Source organism: Carcharodon carcharias, chromosome 21 (genome assembly GCF_017639515.1).
Source record: "Carcharodon carcharias isolate sCarCar2 chromosome 21, sCarCar2.pri, whole genome shotgun sequence".
Taxonomy (NCBI): Eukaryota; Metazoa; Chordata; class Chondrichthyes; order Lamniformes; family Lamnidae; genus Carcharodon; species Carcharodon carcharias.
The window spans coordinates 34510404-34534340 of NC_054487.1; the positions used below are offsets into that span (position 1 = coordinate 34510404).

The 23937-nt window shown below is 44.3% G+C and overlaps 1 protein-coding gene across 1 annotated transcript in view; it reads left to right on the top strand.

The window, feature by feature from the left end:
• The window catches only part of phf21b (PHD finger protein 21B), a 249813-nt gene that overhangs the window by 180770 nt on the left and 45106 nt on the right, over positions 1 to 23937 (top strand). The window contains exons 9-10 of the mRNA XM_041215898.1: positions 12193 to 12244; positions 16583 to 16659. Coding sequence (XP_041071832.1) covers positions 12193 to 12244; positions 16583 to 16659 — 129 coding nt within the window. The remainder of the gene's footprint in view (positions 1 to 12192; positions 12245 to 16582; positions 16660 to 23937) is intronic.

Genomic DNA, 23937 nt, shown 5'->3' on the forward strand with positions numbered 1-23937 from the left:
GAACCTGATGAAGAGTCATATGGACTCGAAACATTAACTGTATTCCTCTCCACAGATGCTGTTAGACCTGCTGAGTTTTTCCAGTTATTTTTGTTTTTGTACTAAGAACCTCTCTTGGTTAAGTCTGAAGGCCCCTTAGCGCACCTGGAGAGCACTGGTCACCACTTGGATGGCCAGAGATTAGTGCGCTGCATGGCTGCCCGAAAACCCCCCCACTTCTGCCCCCTCCACCTGACCAATTGGTGGCAGCTTTGTCCATTGGACTGCATACTGTGCTTTCAGCTCAGGCACAGGCATTCCCTTAACCCGTGCTGCAAGGCTACACTGTTTGCTTGAACCATAGGGGAGACTGGTCCAAGCCGGGATGATGACATTGTAAAGGCTGTGAGCTCCTCCACTAGTGACTGCTCTTTGGCAAGGAGACTGTACAACGTGCCCAATCGTTCCACTGTTCTGCAGTCCACTAAAAATCTCATTAGTTTTCAGTCTGTGCCCGACAGGTGAAAAGCTCTGGAGCACTTGGTGGCACTTTGATGCCTCTGCATTGCTTGAGTGGTCAGATAAGCTAGAGGCCAGACTCCAATCATATCAATCTGGCTGTGCCTGAACTGTCTCAGCTGCAGAGGAATGGTCACTTTATACAAGGTGTCCCTAATGAGTGGCTGCTTCCCTCGCACATCCACCCTCAAAAAGTTGCCTCAACTGCAGGGCAACCTTTGTGCCCACCGTCTCCACCCCACCAACATACCTAACTTTGGAGTCCAACAGGCATCCCTTGCAAGCACTCTGCAATATTACTGTGCACTCACCTCCGAGTTCCCCTCAAAGTGCCGCCCGCCATGTGCACGCCCTTTTATTGCTGTTGTGAAACACGTCAGTGTTTTTACAATAATCACGATGGTTTTGTGGTCATCATCAGAGTTTTAATTCCAGATTTTTGTTGAATTCAAATTTCATCATTTTCCATGGTAAGATTCAAACCCAAGTCCCCAGAGCATTACAAAAATAAAAATACCTGGAAAAACTCAGCAGGTCTGACAGCATCTGCGGAGAGGAACACAGTTAACGTTTCGAGTCTGTATGACTCTTCAACAGAACTAAGGAAAAATAAAAAAGAGGTGAAATATAAGCTGGTTTAAGGGGGGTTGGGGGGGTCAGGTAGAGCTGGATAGAGGGCCAGTGATCGGTGGAGATGGCCAAACCATGTCATAGACAAAAGGACAAAGAGGTGTTGAAGGTGGTGATATTATCTAAGGAATGTGATAATAGGTGACATTAAGAGTAGAAAGCAGGACGAGCAAGGTACAAGCTATCTTAATGTCACCTATTATCACATTCATTAGATAATATCACCAAATTCAACACCTCTTTGTCCTTTTGTCTATGACAGCGTTTGGCTATCTCCACATATCACTGGCCCTCAATCCAGCTCTACCTGACCACCCCCCACCCCCCCACCCAACCAGTTTATATTTCACCTCTTTTCTATTTTTCCTTAGTTCTGTTGAAGAGTCATACGCACTCGAAATGTTAACTGTGTTCCTCTCCTCAGATGCTGTCAGACGTGCTGAGTTTTTCCAGGTATTTTTATTTTTGTTTTGGATTTCCAGCATCCGCAGTTTTTTCCTTTTATCCCCAGAGCATTACCCTTGTTCTCTGGAATACTAGTCCAGTGACATTACCACTATGCCACTGCCTCCCCGCTAAACTAAACAAAACACTTAGGGAATAGTTATTCCCTGGTTCATTATCCATGCCAATGCCTTGACCAATCAGTGTCAGCCTGCCTGGTTTGACTTTGAACAAAGCTGGGCAGTTAACTCTTCTATGCCGTATTCTCCATGGCAATACCTCCACCAATCAGAATCCACTTGCCAATCAGTCAGCCCTCTTTTCTCATGTCGTATAAATTGTTCTTCCGCTGTTACTATTGGTAATTTCTTGTGAGCTATCCTGATAAGTGCAAGGCGAAAAGCTTTGAAAGTTGAGTAAGTTAATTGAAGAGAGTTGGAAAGAGAAATTGGTACGTAGGACTGTAGATCAACAATGGGTTACTTTTTTAAAAGATCTGTTGCAGTGGCGCATAATAAACATAAGCCATTTTTAAAAATATCAGGATGCCATGGATAAATAAAAAGATTCAAAATAAACTAAACTTGGAAGTGGGAATATAGGGCCTTTAGGTATCACTATAAGGGAAAGGGATGATGGAAAATAAGAAATATGCTTAAGAGAGGGATAAGGAATGCAAAGGGTGAGTATTAGGAGGATATTTGAAATACTAAAAAAGACAGTAAAATACTTTACAAATATATCAGTAAAAGAAGAATTATTAAATGTGAATGGGAGTCATGAATGAGTGTATTAAAGAATGCACAGAAATTGGTGGTGATACTTTGTGGCAGTGTTTATGGAAGAGAGGCATTTTGCAAGTACTTTGTGGCAGTGTTTATGAAAGACAGGCATTTTAGGAGGATTTTTTTGACAATTTTAGATATAACAATGAAATATTGAAAATAACAAAAAAAATTATTGGAGAAGTTAGTTAACCTAACAGAGAACTAAATGCCTGGGAACATCCAAGCATCCTAATGGAAATGGGGGAAGAAATAGAGCAGACCCTAGAATTATATTTCAAGGTTTTATATTGAGTCATGTGTTCTGGACAACTGGAAAGTAACCAGTATACTACATATTTTCAAAAAGGGAACGCTAATTACAGGTCAGTTAGTTTAACATCTAGAAAAGGCAAAATGTTGACATTTTTAATTAAAATCAAATTAGCATATATGTAGATAAAGAGAAAATAACTCAAAACAGCCAAGACAAATTTCAGAATGGAAGATTATGCTTGACAAATCTGAGAGAAATATTTTGAAGTGACTGCTCAAGTAGAAAGAGGAAACATAGTAGATATTGTGTGCATGGACCTTCAGAAAGCTTTTGACAAAGTACCGTTTAGGAGAATATTAGAAGGTTAAGGGCCATGGAGTTGGAGAATGGAAGCAAGTTGGATTAAAATCTTGGAGAGAAAATGGAGTGAAACAGTTAAGGAAATGTATCCAAGAGTGCTGAGAAGTTAGTGGTGGTGTCGCACAGGAGTCTGTTGTCTGACCACTTTTGTTCGTGGTATACATCAATAATTTGGGTACAAGGTTGCCAAATCTGGTTTGGTGTATTCCTGGAGATTCATTCTTGTGACATTTGATTATATGACATTCAATCTCATGGTACAGTTTATGTGATGCTTAATCATGACATTTGATCATGTGACTTTGCTCACTGTTTGCAAATGTAACTGCATTTACCTTAGTGAGTGTCTTAGTATTATCACACTCCATGTAAGTTATTTGACTTTGTTTCAGTGAGATGAATAACAATTTATAAATAAAAAAGATGAGTATAGAATGACTTAAGATTAACTGGCAGAATGTGACTAGCAGTGAGCCCCAAGGAGCTGAACTGGGCCATCAGCTTTTCACAATGTTTATCACTGATTTAGAAGATAGAATAGAAAACCTTATATCCAAGTTTTCAAACTGCACTAAGTTAGGTGGCCTAATAACTAGTTTAATAAAAACAGAAAACCCTGGAAACTCTGAAATCAGGCAGCACTTGAGGGGATACCTTTTCTCAGAACTGAAAAAAGTTGGAGATGTAACAATTTTTAAGCAAGTTAGATGACGGAAAAGGGGGAGGGGAGGTAAGAACAAAAGGGAATATCTCAGATGAGGTGGAACGCACTAGTGATGAAGTGACAAATGGCACAAGGCAAAAAGACATGGTAATTGGCCAATTTAAAAAAAAAACAAAATTACTGGCACCTGCTGGCCAAAAAGTGGGGAGCAGTAGTTACAATCTGAAACCGTTGAACTCTTGATCTTGGGGTTACAAACCCAGTACCATAACCACTTGGCTATTTAGGCCAAGCATGGTGTATTTGTAACTCTTTCGAGTACAAACACGTTTCCATCTGTTTCTATTCAGATGAAGTTACATTGTTTCATAGTTTGCCATTGAGATTTGAACTCTTGATCTTGGGGTTACAAACCCAGTACCATAACCACTTGGCTATTTAGGCCCAGCTCTGAAACCGTTGAACTTGATGTTGAGTCTGGAGGCTGTAAAGTGCCTGATAGAAAGATGAGGTGCTATTCCTCAAGTTTCTATTGAGCTTTGTTGGAGCAATGTCAGAGTCTGAGAACAGATCGGTCAGACCAGGAGTGAAATGGAGAATTAAAATGGCAAGGGTCCGGAAGGTTGGGGTCACACTTGTAGATTGAATGGAGGTATTCAGCAAAGTGATCACCTAATCTATGGTCTCCCCAATACAGAGGAGATTGCATCATTGCCAGCGAATATAATATAACACTGCATGCTGTGTTCCCTCCCTGATACAAGGGTAAAAGACACCCCTGAGAGGCAGCAAAGCATTTTGAGGTCTTAAGGGGAGCAGCCAAAAGTCGTCATCCATGTGAGAACCAATGATATAGGAAGAAAAAAAAGTTGTGATTCCAGTCAGAGAGTTTCAGGAGCTAGAGAGAAAACAGAACCTCAAATATAGTAATTTTTGGATAAACCTCAGTGCCATGCACTAACGAGTATTGAAACATTGGTAAAGCAGGTTAACACGTGGGACATTGGGACCAGTTCGGGGACAGGAGGGGCTGTTGAAAATGGATGGGCTGCACCTCAACAGTCTGAGACAAGTGTCCTAGTCGGGAGATGAACTAGTATTGTGGTGGAAGATTAACTAATTTGGCAGTGGGGGGTAGCAACAGGCTGAACTTTTGGGAGGAGAAATTTGGTTCTGAGGACAGGGAGACATGAATAGGACTAGAATGAAAAGCTGTTCATGAGAAGCATAAATGCACTTGAAAAGTGTTTCCAGCCCAACGAGGAAGACAACAGTGCTGGGTTTTGTTCTGGGGAATGAAGTAGGGCAAGGGGAGCATTCTTCAGACAGGCAGCATTTGGAGAACAGTAATCATAATACCAGCTTTAGAATATTTATGGAAAATAACAAGGAGCAGTTAAGTGTAAAAATGCTTAGCTGGAGGAGAGATCTTTTCATTGAGTTGTAAAGGGATCTGGCCCAGGTGGATCGGAATCAAAATTGGTAGGCAAACAGTAATTGAACATTGTGAGGCCTTCAAAGAGTAGATAGTTTGGGTATGGTGTAGATATATTTGCATGAGGGGGAAAGAAAGTGTATCCAAAGCTAGAGATCCTTGGATGACAAAAGGTATAGAAATTAAACTTAAACAGAAAAAGGACACTTATGCCAAATATAAAGTTCATAATACAGTAGAGAACTAAAATTACTACAGAAGGTATTGAGAACTAAAGAAAGAGAATAAGAGGGGCAAAGAGAGAGTATGAGAATAGATTAGCAGCTAGCATAAAAGCGACTCAAAAGTCTTTCCTAAACCCAAATAGTAAAAGGGTAGAGTAAAGGCGGGGCTGATGAGGGACCGAAAGGGGATCTTCATGTGGCAGTACTTAATGAGTATTTGCATCTATCGTCTTGAGAGAAGAAGTGGATGCCAATGTTATAGTAAAGGAGGAAGTAGTAGCAATATTGAATAGGATAAAAATAAAGAGAACATGCCCAAATGGTTGGTAGTATTCAAAGTAGAAAGATCACCTGGTCTGGGTGGGATGCATCCTACTTTACTGAGGGAAGTGAAGGTAGAAATTGTAGAGGTTCTGGCCACAATCTTCCAATACTCTTTAGATATGGGAGTGGTGCCAGAGGACTGGGGAATCCAGATGGTCTACACTCTTGATCAAACCATCAAAGGGGCATAAACCTGGCAACCACAACCCAGTCAGCTTAATGTCTGTGATGGGGAAGCTTTTAGAGACAATAATCGGGGGCAAAATTAATTGTCACTTAGAAAAGCATGGGCTAATTAATTAAACTTAGCACGGATTTGTTAAAGAGAAATTGGGCAGAATTTTGCCCTTGATGGGTGGACGGGCCTGACCGACTCAGTGGCGGGCGGGCAGCCGATTGCCGCTGGCAAAATGGGCCACGCTGCCATTTTGCATGGGCAGGCCAGTTAAGGCCCGCCCAGCGGGTTAGCAACTCCCGTGTAGAACGGGAAAATAGTCGCGGAGGCGGGCGTGCTCAGACCACCGGTTCCAATGGGGAACCAGCAGTCTGTATAAAGAGTGGCTAGGCAGTCTTGTTGAGGCAGTGCACCATTGCCACTTGCAGAGAGAGACAGGCTGCTTTCAGAGGACAGGAGCAGGAGAAGGGGGCAGGCTGCAGGAGAGGCCAGCAGAGGTCCAGTGTGCCCTTCACTTCTCAGATGCATGCCTTGCTGTCCTCCTCCAAGAGGTGTCCAGCCATCAGGATATTTTGTAGCCAGAGGATGGGAGGAGGAGGGCCCTTCATGTCACCAGGCAGGCGTGGGAGGAGGCAGGCATTGGATACAGTAAGCGCTCATGATGATGTGCAGCGCACAGGAACGCAGTGCCGCAAACGATTCAATAATTTGCTGCACTCTGGAAGGGTGAGTACCATGTCGGCCTTGGCCATTTGACCCAGCAGGTTGCCTTAGCCTTTGAGCCCCCTCCACGTCTTAGTGTCGTTACTGCATTGGGCATTTGGCACACGCTGGGTGGGCAAACAGATAGTGCCCATGCTTACATCAGCCTTAGTGGCTGAGGAGAAGATGGGTTCTCCCCGCAGCATATGTTGGTGCTTGTTGCATTTGAGTAGTCTGGGGGCAACCTGCAGGGGAGGCAACTAGATATACTCAGAACTCCAATGAATGTCATATTGATGGTTATGGGATGGTGGAAGGGGAGCCTCAAGGTTTCGTGGCCAAGAGCCATCTGCTGGCCTCAGTGCTGCACCTAGTTGCGCCTCCTTGCTATGGGCGCGAAGACCCATGTGTTATTCAAAGTGATGGACGCCGAATGTATCCAAGGTGGCCGTTGAGGGAGGGGGTTGGGAGCAGCTGTACTATCTTTTGGTGACTGATCACCAATAGTGTGGAGAGGAGCTGCTGGAGGCCTCAGATGGGCCACTGTGGTTGGGGTGTGGCGTGCACATGCAGAGTACATGAGCGATCAGCCCCAATAAATACTCTTCTCTGTTCTGCAGGCAAAAACTGAGCACAATCTAAGGGAGCGCCAGAGGACTGGTGGTGGGGATGCCCTGCTCCAGCGCCTTACCACCTTCGAGGAGCAGGCCATGGAGCTGGGGAGGAGGTGGGTGCCAGGGCGGCAGGTGGCAGCGAGTTTGGGATGCAGCGGCCAGGTATTTGAGGTCCACAGTCCCATCCACTCTGCCCATCCAAACCACTGATGGTTGCTGCAATTGTTAATGCTGCATCACTGCTCATTCACAGACTGAGACACTCTGACATGTGAGTCATACACAAAGGTCCCTCGTCCCCTTGAGGATGCGCATCTCCACACCTTCCAAAATCACCTTATCCCATTTGTGACCACTATCCCCATGGCCTAACATGCCATGGCATCGCTGCTGCACAGCCAAAGACGTTTTGCATCTCAGGGGATTTGGTACCTCCACCACCCTTTCAGCCAGTGCACCCCACATTACTCTGTCCAAAAGGTCCTCAGCACCTCACCTGTCAACCTCATAGCACTTAACTTAAATAAATGCCACCACATTACTCATCCCTGCGCCAAGGGGAAATGTTGCCATCTGCCCACCCATTCTATGCCCCTCCTAACGGTATGGGCAATATTGTGACCTGCCAATTTCCTGTGCTGCATGGCAAATGTCACAAGTGTTTGCAATGTTTCCTCATCACTCCAACTCTCCAGGCCAGCATGCATCCAGGCCAGGAACCTTTGCACTCTCCCCACTCCAATGGCACATAACATTCCATGTGGCATTCCTTAGGCCACCTGATCAGCCTGTCTGTATGCACGTCTAATGTTTGGGCCTCCTCTTGACTCTTTTCCACCCCACCAATGTTTGTCTTCTTAGGGTCTTGAAGGGTGAGCGACTTATGAGGTTGTGGTGGGGGGAAAGGGATGAAAGGTTTAACTGACTGCATGCTAACTGATGCACTGTCCTTGTTGTTAATTTCAGCATGGCCACGCCCAATGACACCGGAGCCCCCCCTCCACACCTGAGGGCCAAGACATGCAACTTGTGGCACAACATTTCAGCTGGCCAGGCACCAGTGCAGCCACAAACACTTTTGGGGAATTTAATGTTGGCTAGTATCCCGAGTCTCAGTGGAGAGGGCACTTTACAATCACTGGAGGAGATGGCAGGGACAGAGAGTGCCGATGGTACCAGCAGCTGGAAGGCTGCAGGGGACCAGGCACATGCTGAACCCAGCACTGATGATGTGCCTCTGGAGCTGTCACCAATGCAGCAGCTGCACCACAAGAGCAGGAATCGCATTTGCATCTGGCAGGGTTACATGAGGGTATGCTTCAGTTGGTTTCCGCGGTGGAAGAGTCCAGGCAGAGTGTAAATGAAGGCATGAACCTCAGGACAGAGCTTCATGCTTCCTCCACTGAAAGATTAGCGACTCTCATGGAGAGGGGTTTCGATCGGATGGAGACCTTTCTGGTTAGGTTACGCTCTGACCTGCAAGCCCTCACAGCAGTAATGACCACGGGTGATCATTCCCAATGTGGGAGATGTGACCTCATGTCGGCGCAGCAGCTGCCTGTTGTTGCTGTGAGCTCCACTCAGGATGCTCCGGATGAGAGCAGCAGCTCCTCCGCCCCTCTGCCAGTCAATGTTGCATCCGTTGAGGCTGCGACAACTGGGGAGGTGCCAGTTCTGGAAATGGCCACTCCCTCCCAGTCAGGGCCTTCACAGGCTCCACGGGCCAGAGGCTGCCCGCCAAGGTCATCGAGGCCAATAGGACAGCAGAGTCAGCAGGCTGTCTCACAAGCCACTCCGAGCGATGGGGTGGCACCTAGACATTGCACCCGCAAATGAAAGCATAAGGCACATTAGGCACTCCATGGGTATGTCACTGGTGATTTTTTGTGTTGGCCTTAGATTAGGGAACAAATAATTATGTTTGTCATAGAGATGTTTCTGTTTTATGTTGGACAGAATAAAATCCACTTTTCTGACTAAAGCTGAGGGCGTTTCCTCTGTGGTGCATTTGTATGTTTCATGAGTGTTTGAGTGGACATTGATGTTCCTGTACTAAGCTCTTAGTTGCAGCTGATGAGGTGGAAGATGTAGCATCTAAGGGCCACATGTGGAAGCACCAGGCAATGCTGGTCCTACTGATCGATGTGTGTGGAGCTAGCTGAAGGTTCGTTGGATTAAATTGTCCCGGGTGTCCCTGCCTCCTTGGTGTAGTAGCAGGTTGGTGTGCTGCCCCTCATCATCACCCTGTGTTTCCTTATGCTCTGAGCCACTGCTGGATTCATCATGTGCAGCCTCATCCAGTGCATCAAGGTCTTCATCGTCAACTGCATCCCCCTCTTTCAAGCGCAAGATTGTGCAGAGTGCAGCATGCTACCACTATCTGAGAGACGTGATCTGGGGCTACTGGAGTGCGCCCCCTGAGCGGTCCAGGCAACAGAAGCGCATCTTGAGAAGACTGATAGCTCTCTCCACCACAGCCCTTGTGGTGCCATGGCTCTTATTGAAGCGCTCCTCAGCCTCTGTTCTTGGACGGCGGAGTGGCGTCAGGAGCCATCTGAAGGGATAGACCTTGTCACCCAGCAGCCAACCATCCAGCTGAGCCAGAGCACTGAAGAGCCCCGGCACCTGGGAGCGTTTGAGGATGTAGGCGTCGTGGGAGCTGCCTGGGTAACTTGCACAGACTTGCAGAATCTGCATCCTGTGATTACACACTATCTGCACGTTCATGGAGTGGAAGCCATGTTGATGAAGGCACCGGGTTGATGAAGGTCAGTGCCTGTCTGAACAGAGCGTCTGTAACTTGCTTGACACAAGTGTGGACAGCTGATTGGAAGACACCACAAAGATCACCCATGGAGCCCTGGAAGGAGCCAGAGGCACAGAAGTGGAGGGCAACTGTGAGTTTCAGAGCCGCTGGCATGGGGTGTCCACCCACACAGTTAGGAGAGATCTCAGGGTCAATCATCTGACAGACATGGTTGACTGCCTCCCTCGAGAGATGGAGCCTCCTTCGGCACTGCACCTCAGTCATACTGAGGTAGCTGCTTCGCCGCCTGTCTTCCCTGGCAGCAGGATAGTGGCGTGTTCTGCGGCCCCTTCCACCTTGGACAAACTCTTGACCTTGTGCCTGCACCTGTACTCCCAAAGGTGGCTCCCCTGGAGGCTGATTGCCCGCTCCTGGCCTCCTCCTTATTCTATCCCTCCCTTCCTCCTCAGAGGAGCTGCCTCCAGTGGAGCTGTCAGAACCCATACCCAGGCTAAATGGAGGCCTCTGGAAAGCTGCAGGCCCGATAAAGATAACTGTCTGCAGACAGGTTTCAAAGTACACAAAACGCTCTTTTAAATCGATGTGAACTGCTAACAATCACACAGGCAAATTTAAAACACTTTCTGCATTAAATACTTCATGAAAAACATGAACAACCCCTCTGAGTCCATGTATCCCGCCAGTGCATGAGTTTTAATAAAAAAATCACCTAGCTGCCTGCCTGTTGGGACTGTGCACTGAGCCAAAGTTCGCATGGGCCCCTCAAAATCGTCAAAGATTGGCAAGTTAAGAGCCTTAATGAGGCCTTTAATTAATGGTGGGTGCATGTCCTGCTGCATAGTGCACCTGCCGACCTAAATATCGTGATGCTGTGCACTGACGTCGGGACGCGTGCGCGACATTTTAAGCGCTGGCGTGCGGGCTCCGCCACGCGCTCGTCAGCCAGAAAATTCTGCCCATTGTGTTTAACAAATTTGATTCAATTTGTTGATGCAATAATGGAAGAGGATGTCGGTGGTAGTGTTGTTGATTGATATGTAAATGAACTTTTCACAGCATTTTAACCAAACTGGAGTCAATGGGAATCGGGGAAAACTCTCCACTGGTTGAAGTCATACCTAATGCAAAGGAAGATGGTTGTGGCTTTTGGAAGTTAATCATTGGGGTATCACTGCAGAAGTCCCTAGCATCCTAGGCTTAACCATCTCAGCTGCTTCATCAATGATCTTCCCTCCATCATTACGTCAAAAATGGGGATGTTCACTGATGATTGCACAATGTGTTCAGCACCATTCGTGACACCTCAGATACCAAAGCAGTCCATGTCCATATGCAGCAAGACCTGGACAGCATTCAGACTTGAGCTGTTAAGTGGCAAGTTAATTCACGCCACACAAGTGCCAGGCAATGACAATCTCCAACAAGAAAGATTCCAACATTTCCTTAACATTCAATCTGTTTTCATTCTCTGTTCCCTCATCACCAACTCCATCACACTCCGTGGTCATTATCTGAGGCTGAACCAGCTGTTCGTAACTTGCACATTTTATTTGATCATGAGATGCACTTTGAACCACATATCCTGTCTGTTATCAAGACTTCTTCCACCCCAGTAACATCACCTGTCTCTGTTTGCCTCAGCTCATAAGCTGCTAAATCCCTCAACCAAGCCTTTTTGCCTCTAGATTTGACTATTCGAATGTCCTCCTGGCTAGCCTCCCATTCTTTCACCCTCTATCAATTTGGACTAATTTACTACTCAGCTAACCATACTCAGAGTCACGCCAAGTCCAATTCATCCATCACCCCTGTGCTCGCTGGCTTCTTTGGCTCCCAATCCATCAATGTTTCAATTTTTAAAATTCTCATCCTTGTTCTCAAATCAGTCCATGACCATGCCCCTTTTTATCTCTAATCTTTTCCAGCCCCACAACCCTCAGGGATCTCTGCACTCCTCGAATTCTGGCCCCTTGAACATTCCTGACGTTAATTGCTCTACCATTGTCAGCCATACCGTAAGCTCCCAGGGTCCTGTGCTGTGAAATTTCCTCCTTAATCCATTTCACCTCTCTGCCTCTCCTCCCTTAAGATGCTTCTTAAAACCTCCCTCTGACTAAGTGCTTGACCTAATATCTCCTCGTGTGACTTGGTGTCAAATTTTGTTTGATAATACTCCTTGGAAGTGTCTTGGGATGTTTCAGTACTCTATAAGTGCTATATAAACACAGATTGTTTTTGTTGTTGAGAATCATTAATCCTTCGTGGGACTGACTTCATAGAGACTCCCAATAATATATACGTTTTAAATTTGCAGAAACTTGCCTTTATGGTGTCCCTAGGCCTGGTTACTACAGAACATTTGGAAGGTAAGTCCAATTGCAATTCATGAAACATTAATTTAAAAAAACGGACAATTCTTTATGTCTTGGCTTCCCTTCTGCAGCAGGCACCATCTTTCATCCCAGAAGTGTTAGCTAACTTGTTTTCATGTGTATTTTCTGTGAATCCTGTTGCAGCTGACAGAAGTTCTGCAAGAACAGTGTGGATAGGCTGTTTCAAATTTTTGTGCAAAAAGAAGCTTAAAAGTCTTTATAAACATATATAAAGTAAAAAGATAGTTAAAGGAATGCTTGAGCCTGTTGGAGATGAAAAAGGAAATTCTCTTGTGAAAGCAGAGGGCATGACTGCAGTACTGACTGTGTGCTTTGCTTTTGTGAAGACAGATGCAGAGGATGATGTTAGTGTTGGAGCTGAGATATAGGATAGAATAAAAATAAATAGGTGATACTAAATAGATTGGCATCACTCAAAGTTAACAAGTCACTCTGTCCAGATGGGATGCATCCTAGGTTACTGAGGAAAACTAAGGTGAACATAACAGAAGCTCTGATCACAATCTTTCAATCTTCCTTGGATATGGGAGTGATGGCCAGAGGACTGGAGGATTGGAAATGTTACACCCCTTGTTCAAAAAAAAAGTGGAGAGGGATAAGCCAATCAGACTAACAGCTTCTCAAGGGATGGGCAATAAATGCTGGCCTAGCCAGCGATGCCCACATCCCATGAATTAATTTTTTAAAAACTGTGGTGAGAACACTACTAGAGATTCCTCTTCTTTAGGCTTAAGGAGCAGAAGCTGTCATCACAGTTTTAATGTCAACTTTCCTTACCAGTCAGTTGCCCGTTTGGAGAGCATATGTTACTCTAGGATATCGCCCTCAAACTTGAGACAGAGGCATGATGTTATTATGTGCTCCATGGTTTGGTCAAGGTTTCCAGGTGATGGTTTAGTGGTAATGCCGCTGAACTAATATTGCAGAGACCCAGGCTAAAATTGGGGACACAGGTTCAAATCCCATCACAGCAGCTAGTGCAATTTAAATTCAATTAATTAATAAGTCTGGAATTGAAAGCTAGTCTCATTCCATGAATCTATTATCAATTGTTGTAAAAACCCATCTGGTGTACTAATGCCTTTTAGGGAAGGAAATCTGCCATCCTTACCGGATCTTGCCTACATGTGACTAGACACACAACAACGTAGTTGACTCTTAACTGTCCTCTGAGCTGGCCAAGCAAGCCACTCAGTTCAAGGGCGATTAGGGATGGGCAACAAATGCTGGCCTTGCTAATGATGTCCATATCCCATAAAACAATACAAAAATGATAGATTTACTCAGAAAATAGACACATATGGCATGAAACAGACAGTGATGATTTGAGTATGTTATTGGCTAAGGGGTAGAAGGCAGAGATTAGTGGCGAATGGATCTTTTTCTGACTGGAGAGAAGTGTGCAGTGGGGTCTCTCAGGCATTTGTTGGGACCGCTGCTTTTCTTGTTTTATTTAAATCACCTGGACTTGGCTAAGGGAATATAATTTCAAAATTTGTAAATGATTTAAAACTCAGCAACATATTAAGTAGTAAGTAGAACGGTAGCAGACTTTAGGAAGACTTAAACAGATTGGTGAAATGGGCAGACACATGGCAGGTGCAATTTAATACAGATAAGTATGAAGTGATGCACATGGGAACAACAGAAAGAGGTAGCATGATCTAAATAGTACTATTTTGAGGGGATATTTTTGAGCAGAGATACTTTGGGATACATATTCACAAATCTTAGGCGACAGGCAAGTTAATTAGTCAGTTAAAACATATAGGAAACTCGGCTTTGAATAGGGGCATTGAATACATATACAAATCAGAGCATAGGTTTGAGCTGGAGCATTCTATACCATACTTGGCAGTACAGGTAGAAAGGATGTCTTGGCAAGGCTACGGAGGATGTTTATCTGGATGATGTCAGGGACTTCAGTAACGTGGAGAGTTTGGAGAAACTGATATTGTTCTCCAGAGAAGGTTGAGGGGAAACCTAATAAAACTACGAGGGGTTTTGACAGAGCAAGTGCTGAAAAACTGTTTCTTCTGGCACATGGATTGGCAACAATGTTATAAATTTAAAATAATTGGCAAAGGAACAAGAGAGGAAAATGAAATTTTTTTTCAATATAGGTGTTGTTGAGATCTGGAACTCTGAAAGGTTTTTGGAATCAGATTCCATAGGACTTATAAAAAAGGAATTGGATATTTACATAGAGGACCAATTTACAGGGTTATGGGAAAATTCAAAGAGTTGACACAGGCAGGATATGCTGAATGGCCCTTTTCTGTGCAGTAGGATTCTACAATTCTAAATATCTGATTACGAATCACAACAACCTAACACTAGAGCTATTTATGGGCAACCTTTATAACAGGACAGTAATTCCTAATATGATTAGACACTTCCTAGTGTAAAATGAAATGTTTGCTTCTTAACAAAATGATTCCATCTCTACCTCTTGAGGAGAATTTGCTGATACAAACCCATTAAATTGTTATGTCTCCCTAAGGCAAGTACAACTTAAGAATGATGTGTAAACATCCTACTCATCTCAATTTATGCTTTTAAGCCAGAAGTATAGCTTACTATGCAAGTGCATTTTTATCAAAAATCATTACAGCTATATGAGGAATGCATAAAATGAGTGCGACAGTTGACTGCACTCTTGCATTTTTCTGATCTGCAGAGCTGTTTTTATTGAGTTATCTCTATTGTCTAGTTTACTAATCCATTTTTCTGAGGAGTGAGGATCATAAATTGAACCAGTTAAGAATACTATTCGAGATGTGTTTGTTACAGGAGCCAATGGGCTGTAACTTCCAGTGCAGTGCCAATTGAGTCAGATTGTCATTGTGCTCATAGTTACTAACCTAGAAATCCAGCTGCTGCTATCTCGCCCAGCCTTCCGACTCAGGCCAGGCAAGATCTACATAACACAGCAGGTTCCCATGGCTGCCCAGGGCCCCAGCATCTGAGAGAAGGAGGACATGGCCCCTTATTTGCAGTACAAGCTGCCGTAAGGCAGTAGGCTTAAAAGGTCCAGCCACAGGGAAGCCTGGGAGAAGGTAAGTTAATAAGATAAGTGGATAGGATGGGTTGGGGGGGCGGTGTTGGTGGCCAGTCTGGAGTTGGGAGCAGTGGGGGCTGCAGTCGGGTGAGTGGGGAGGGTAGCCTGTGGGTGGGAAAGGCAGTTGTGGGGTGGGGGTGTAGACGGTGGGGTGGGGAGGTCTGTCGGAGAGGGTGGTAGTTGGGGGATGGGCAGAACAGTTAGGGGTTGAGGAGCGCAGTCGGGGTGTGGGGAATGCAGTTGACGGGGGATAGTTGGGGGAGGTCAGTTGGGGGTTAGTGGTATAGTCGGAGTGGGGAGGGCATTTGGGAGTTGGGGTGCTGCCGGGGGCTATGGGGCTGCAGTCAGGGTGAGAAGGGCAGTCGGGTGGTGTGGATGTATTCAGGGGTTAGGGAGGGGTTTGGGGTTGTAGTTAGGGGTGTGGGGTGCAGAGGGCAGTCAGGGGGTGGAGTGTAGTCGGTAGGGCCTCCCGATGCTCCACAGGACCTATGGGCAGCCAGGGTGGGTAGTCGGGAGGCTCAAGTGGGTGTTCAGGGTGTGTAGATTTTGGGGGTGTGTGGGTGACTGTTGGGGGTGGGGGTAGTCAGGTCATCCAATGGGGGGCTGGGATGGGGTGGGGTGGTATTTGGGGGAATTCACATTCAGGGTCGGAGTGGGGTCAGTGCTATAGTTGTTCAGGAGCTAGAAGTAGTTTTAGTTCTTCTTTATCTGGATAATTATTACTGTAACACAGTTGGACCATCAGAAGTTTGCGATTTAAATCACATTATCTGATGGGTCCTAGTGCGGGGCAATTGCCCATCAGAAGTTCGAACTTCTCAGGCAATTGCTATTGCAATCCTTACCTGGGAGCATTCAGGACAGGGGGGTGGTGATGGGGGTTGCAGTTCCCCAGCACATCTTTGGGGTACCCCTAGCTAACACTGCCCCGGAGCTTGGAAATTATAGGGCAGTGTTTTTATTTTGCCAGATTATTAGCTTTTGAGAATAATCAAAATCTTTGATTTGCTTTTTATATAGTTAGCATGGTACGAAAATTATAATACTGTAAATTGATTATTAGTGGTGACATGGTTTTAAAAAAAGGGTTTTATTTATCACACTGTCACAGCTAATGTTAATGAGCAGCACTAAAGAAAATTTGAGAACATATATGTTTAAAACGTATTTCTCTTAATTCATCAGTTTTTGTTGAAAACAAAACATTTGGAATTTCTTTGATTATAACAGATATGTTCTCATGGTTGCAGAAATCCAAAGCAGACGCCAGGAAAGAAAGAGAAGAAGCACAGCCAATCCAACATACAGTGGATTGTTTGAGCCAGAGGTAAATGATTACTTTGGATAATATGATGCTTTTTTGAACCTGTTAAATGCCATTTGCCAAACACTGGCTCAGTCCTCCATGTTGTCAAGATCCGCTTAGAATTGTTTATTCTTCTCTATAGTCCTAACACATGCACTGAGTGTGTGCAAAGGACACAAATAAGCTAATGCCATTTTCCATAAACTACTACATCGATTATTATTCTATGAACCACTAGCTGAAGTGAAGTAAAATAAAGTCTAAGAATTCCTACAAAGGTTCTAGCTATACTTGAATGTTATGTTTCCTTAAGTTGCAAGTTATCAGGTTAAAAGTTTTGCCATTTTAAAAGTGGTTGAAATGCTGTTCATTCATTGTTAGGTGGCACTGTCCTTTGATTTTTTTTTAAAGTGTAGATGGTTAAACACATTATAGATGTCAAATATAATTTCAGAGTTGAATTGTTGTTTTATTTTGCATTTGGTATTTACTAGTAGAGATCAAGCACCAATAATGTTAAATCCTGGTATAGGATTTAGTTATCGACAAAGGAATTCCTGGATCAAACATCCAGTGAATTTGCATCGAAGCTGTACCAATGAGTCATCTTAATCATATTGGTCTGGTACCAGCAAATGTATTATTTGCATCAGCAAGAAACTATTAGCTGTTTACTTCTTTGCTGAAAAATTAGCAGTGGAAGTAAAACTCTTGCTCATACATTAATTGCAAATAAATGTCCAGTCTTAACCTCGGGTTTCTTTAGTCATAATTGTGCTGAGAGACAGAATGAAAGTCTGTGACATTTGTGAAAAATACTTCTGTTGGTCAGTGCATGAAAGTGCATCATGCAGTTCCACTTACTGAAGCTTGCTTGTGCATGAACTATATTCAATACTTCAAATTGCGAATAGTGATCTATCAGAGCTCTAGAAGAGCTGGTAAAGTCAATGAGCAGGATGCATGGTCTCGCTGCTATCATTCTTGACATTAATTAATAAATTGTAAAAACTATTTTCATGTATAATCTCTCCAGCCACTCTTGATTATTTATATAATCAGTTTTCTATGTCTCTCATTTCATTATCTCTGGAAAAAAATTCCCATGCACACCAAAGAAATTCATGAAGGGCCTGAAAAATCTTTTTTCAAAATCCTTTGAGTACTCATTTTGACTCTCCGCATACTCTGATGTACACCCCGAGGAGTTAAGGCTACTGAAGGAAGTATTTAGCCAAATGTATCGGTGCAGCCTCTTGCTAGAGCAATCCAAAAATAATCTTATTACCCCGCTCATTCCTTATATGCTCTTATCCAATTTTCCCTTTAAATAGTGCATTAGTATCTGACTGAACCACTCATTGTGGACATTCCATACTCCAGTAACCACTTGACATAAGGAATTTTCTCCTAACTGCTTCATTTTTTTAAAAAATAAAATAAAATTTAACATCTCATGGAAATGGGTGTGATAGGCTTGTGTCTGAACTTTCATCTCATGCACTTGGGTTAAAGTACAGTGAGATGGGCAAAAAGGGAAACAGCCTGTTGAAGGCAAAAAGGACAGAGAAACGTGCAGCATTCATGTAAAGATCGAGACATCTGCCTTAACATGACACAATTTTGTTTCTTTTTGTCTGTGAGCAATGCCACAGGAAACTAACTAGTTAAATTGGTTAAAAGAAATTGACCACGTTTGAGATGCAGGTATTTTATAAGAAACATTTCGTAATAATGTTTAGATGTTTTTCAAGTGCCCCCTTTTACCTAATAGTTATATAAACTACTTTTTCTTTTCCCTTTAATCCCGAACAAGTGACTGGTTCCTCCAACTGAACATTGGGAAACTTGAAGCCTTTCTCCCTGCCACAGACTTCACAATTCACTGAGACTATTTGCTGGTGGTGGGGCCTTCTGCTGCCTCACTCATTTTTTATATTCTTTCATAGGATGTGGGTGTCGCTGGCAAGGCCAGCATTTGTTGCCCATCCCTAATTGACCTTGAACTGAATGACTTGCTAGGCCATTTCAGAGTTTCATTTCAGAATTAACCACATTACTGTAGGTCTAGAATCACATGTAGGCCAGGCCAGGTAAAGACAGCAGATTTCCTTCCCTAAAGGACATCAGTGAACCAGGTTGGTTTTAATGATGATCAATGATCATTTCATGGTCACAATTACTGAGACTAGCTTTATTTTCCAGATTTTTATTAATTGAATTTAAATTCCACCAGCTGCCATAGACTTGGAATACTAGTCCAGTGACATTACTTCTATGGCACTGTCTCTCCTAATGCTGTATGGAACCCACTCTCTTGGTCTGTTCAGCCCTCAACCATTTTTAGAAAATAATCTTTCAAAACCCATCTCCTGGTTTTTCATCTCATCTAATCTCTGCCTATTTTGGCATGGTTTCCTTTTCTAACACCCATTTATAAAATGCTTCAGTTTTTTTTTAACAATAAAGACAGAACAATAATTCAAGTTCTCAATAATGATCGGGTGGTCTTTTGAAAGATTCCCTTACAATTCTTAACTACAGCAATGAGCAACCCCCTTAAGATTCAGCCACCAATTTGCCAGAAGATGAGATTGACGGGGTTGAGTCTGGAAGGCAGAGGAAACATAGGCTAAATAAGAAAGAAGTGAGTTTAGCAAGGTTAACTGAAATATATTTTAATGCAAGGAGCCTGAGTAATAAGACAGATGAGCTGAGGGCACAGGCAGGTGGGAGTATAATATCATAGCTATGGCCGAGACTTAGCTACAAGGGCAGGATTGACAGCTCAACATTCCTTGTTATAGGGTTTTCAGAGGAGATAGAGAGGGAGATAGAAGAGGAGGGGGTTTGTAATATTGATCAAGGAATCAATTATAGCAATGAGGAGGGATGATATCTTGGAAGGATCATCATATTAGGCCATATGGGTAGAAGTAAAATACAGAAAAGGGGAAAATACGCTGTTGGGTGTGTACTGTAGGCCCCAAACAGTCAGGGATAGAGGATCAAATATGTAATCAAGTTTCAGAGAAGTGTAAGAATAATAGGGCAGTAATAGTAGGGGATTTTAACTACCCAGATATTAACTGGGATAGTTTTAGTGTGCAAGGTAGGGAGGGAGCAAAATTCTTAAGTTGCATCCAGGAGAACCTTTTTAGCCAGTATGTAGAAAGCCCTACAAGGGAGGGGGCAGTGCTGGACTTAATATTCGGAAATGAGCCCAGGCAGGTGGAAGGCGTATCAATAGGGGAGCATTTTGGAGATAGTGACCATAACTCAATTAGATTTAGGATAGTTATGGAAAAGGATAAGGCTGGGCCAGGAATAAATATTCTAAATTGGGGAAAAGCTAATTTTACTGAGGTGAGACACGATTTGGCCCAAGTAGACTGGGAGCAGCTACTTGCAGAAAAAATTGTGTCAGAGCAGTGGGAGGCATTCAAGGAAGAAATAGCAAGAGTACAGGGCAAATATATTTCGTAAAGACGAAGGGGGGGAACAAGTCCAGAGAACCCTGGATGTCAAGGGACATAAAGGTTAGGATTAAGAGAAAATGAGAAGCTTATGGCAGATATCAAGGGCTCAACACAGCAGAGTCCTTAGAGGAGCATAAAAAGTACAGAGGGGAACTTAAAAAGGAAATTAGGAAAGCTAAGAGAGTGCAAGAGAAAGCATTGGTGGGCGGAATAAAGGAAAACCCAAAGGTTTTTTTAAAGAGCAAAGAGCTCTTTAAGCAAGCAAGTAAAGAGCAAGAGAATAGCTAGGGAAAGAGTAGGGCTAGTTAGGGACCTTAGCGATAATCTGTGGGTGGTCCTGGAAGATGTGGGTGCAGTCCTCAATGAATACTTTGCGTCAGTCTTCACAGTGGAAAAGGATGATGCAGGTATAGACAACAGGGTGGAGGACTGTGAAATATTAGAGGAAATTGACAGAGAGAGAGAGGATGTACTAGCGGGTTTAGCGGCCTTAAAAGTGGATAAATCCGCAGGCCTGGATGAGATGTATCCCACGCTGTTGAGGGAGGCAATAGCAGAGATATCAGGGGCCCTGGCAGTAATTTTCAAATCCTCCCTGGCCACAGATGAGATCCTAGAGGACTGGAGGACTGCTAACGTTGTCCCATTATTAAAAAAGGGAGGAAGGGATAGACCAGGAAATTACAGGCCAGTGAGTCTAACCTCGGTATGGGTAAGTTACTAGAAAGAATTCTGAGGGACAGAATATATCTGCACTTGGAGAGATACAGATTAATCAGGGATAGTTAGCATAGATTTGTTAAGGGAAGGTCATGTTTGACAAATTTGATCAAATTTTTTGAGGAGTTAACCAGGAGTGTTAACCAGGAGATGGGGGTAATGCATTGATGTGGTCTTCATGGACCTTAGCAACGCTTTTGATAAGGCCTCTCATGGCAGACTGGTCAAGAAAGTAAGAGCCCATGGGATCCAAGGCAAAGTGGCACATTGGATGTGCATATCTATAGATCCCTGAAGGTAGCAGGGCAGGTAAATAAGGTGGTTAAGAAGGCATATGGGGCACTTGCCTTCATTAGCCGAGGCATAGAATACAAGAGCAGGGACGCTATGCTAGAACTGTATAAAATGCTGGTTAGGCCACAACTGGAGTACTGCATGCAGTTCTGGTGGGCATGATTGCACTGGAGAGGGTGCAGAGGAGATTTACCAGGATGCTGCTTGGGCTGGAGGGTCTGAAGAATGAGGAAAGATTGGAAACGCAGGGGTTGTTCTCCTTGGAGCAGTGCAAGTTGAGAGGGGACCTGTTAGAAGTGTTTAAGATTTAGGGGTGGGTGGACAGGAAGGCACTTTTTCCATTAGCAGAGAGGTCAATAACCAGAGGGCATAGATTTAAGCTAAGAGGTAGAAGGCTAAGAGGGGAGTTGAGGAGAATTTTTTTCACTCAGAGGGTTGTGAGAGTCTGGAACTTACTGCCTGAAAGGGTGGTTGAGTCAGAGTGAAGAAGTATTTAGATGTTCGCTTGCATTGCTCTAGCCCCCAGGGCTATGGGCCAAGCGCTGGAAAATGTGATTAGTGTAGTCAGATCTTTGTTGACTGGCATGGACACGATGGGCCAAATAGCCTCCTTCTGTGTTGTAGACATCTATGAGTCTATGAATTCTTAACCTCTCCCATCCCTAGCACCCCAAGTGCACCTAGGTTGGATGCATTGGCTGGATACATGGTAGTTATGGCAGGAGGCCTGATCCATTTTGGAGGCCAGGCCATATTTGCATTGGGATGGCAGGCTGTGGCCAGAGTTTGAGCACCGTGGGGACAGCCTACTGGTCCGGGGACATTGCAACATGTGATCTGGCAATGCTCCAAGCTGGAGAAGTTAGGCTGTGGGCTGGGTGGATCCCCAATACTTGAAAAAGAGCCAAAGTGACTGGATTTTTGAAGGTTGGAGAAGCATTCCTACTCCTCCCATACCTAATCCAAATAAAAGGTGTGGCTATGGGTATCCACATGGGCCCCAGTTATGCCTATCTCTATGGGGTATGTGGAACATTTCTTGTTCCAGTCCTATTCAGCCTCCCTCCCACAACTCCTTTGTCGGTACATCGATGACTTTTTCAGTGCTGCTTCATGCTGGAAAAATTTATCAATTGTGCTTCCAATTTCCACCCCTCCATCACCTTCACATGGTCCATCTCTGACACTCCCCTTGCCTTCCTTGACCTCTCTGTCTCAATTTCTGGAAATAGACTGTCCACCAACATTCACTACAAGCCCACAGACCCCCACAGCTACCTTGACTACAGCTCCTCACACCCTGTAAAGGACTTCATCCCATTCTCTCAGTTTCTTCACTTCCGTCGTATCTGTTATGATAATGCCACTTTCCAAAATGACGCTTCTGACATGTCTTCCTTCTTCCTTAACCGAGGTTTCCCACCCACTGTGGTTGACAGGGCCCTCAACCGTGTCTGACCCATCTCCTGCACCTCTGCCCTCACACCTTCCTCTCCCTCCCAGAACCATGATAGGTCCTCCTTATCCTCACTTTTCACCCCACCAGCCTCCGCATTCAAAGGATCAACCTCCACCATTTCCACCAACTCCAGCATGATGCCACCACCAAACACATCTTTCCTTCACCACCACCCCCCCCCCCCCCATCGGCATTCTATATGGACCGTTCCCTCTGGGATACCTTTGTCCACTCCTCCATCAACCCCAAAACCTTATCCCCCTCCCATGGCACCTTCCCATGCAATCGCAGAAGATGCAACACCTGCCCCTTTACCTCCTCCCTCCTCACCATCCAAAGGCCCAAACACTCCATTCAGATGAAGCAGCGCTTCACTGGCACCTCCTTCAATTTGGTCTTCTGCATTCGCTGCTCCCAATGCGGTCTCCTCTACATTGGGGAGACCAAACACAGACTGGGTGACCACTTTGCAGAGCACCTTCGGTCTGTCCGCAAGCATGTCCCAGAGCTTCTTGGCGCTTGCCATTTCAACACATCATCCTGCTGTCATGCCCACATGTCTGCCTTTGACCTGTTGCAATGTACCAGTGAAGCCAATGCAAACTGGAGGAACAGCACCTCATCTTCCGATTAGGCACTTTATAGCCTTCCGGACTTAACATTGAGTTCAACAACTTCAGACCATGAATTATCTCCTCCATCCTCAGCCCCTTTTTATTTAATCCCCTTTTTTCAATATTCATTTTAATTTTTTCATTTTAGTTTTTTATCCACTTATTTTTATTTTTATTTATTTTCGTTTTTATTCATTGTTTTACCCCAGCTTTTATCCTATTTTCAATCTTTTCCCATCACTGTCCCCTATCCCACCCCACCCCCACAAGGACCATTTGTCACTTGTTCATGTTGTTCTTTCCAGAGCGCTTACCTTTGTCCTGCTATTATCACATTCTGCTTTCTGACGTTAATGCCACCATCATCACCTCCTTTAGCCAGTACCACCACCATTAATACCCTTTTGTGACATCTCTGGCATTCTCTCCTTTGCCTCCACCTATCACTGGCCTTCTATCCAGCTTCACCTGCTCCACCCCCCGCTAAACAGTATAAATTTCATTACATTTTTGCTTCTCTTTAACTCTGAAGAAGAGCCATAAGGACTCAAAACATTAACTTTGTTCTTTTTTCTCTCCACATATGCTGTTAGACCTGCTGAGTTTTTCCAGCATTTTCTGTTTCTGTTTCAGATTTCCAGCAACCACAGTTTCCATTTATCTAAATTAAAGAGGAATTTGCTTTTGACTGTCTCTCAGAAGAGACATTAAACAAAGTATGCCTTCTTAGGCA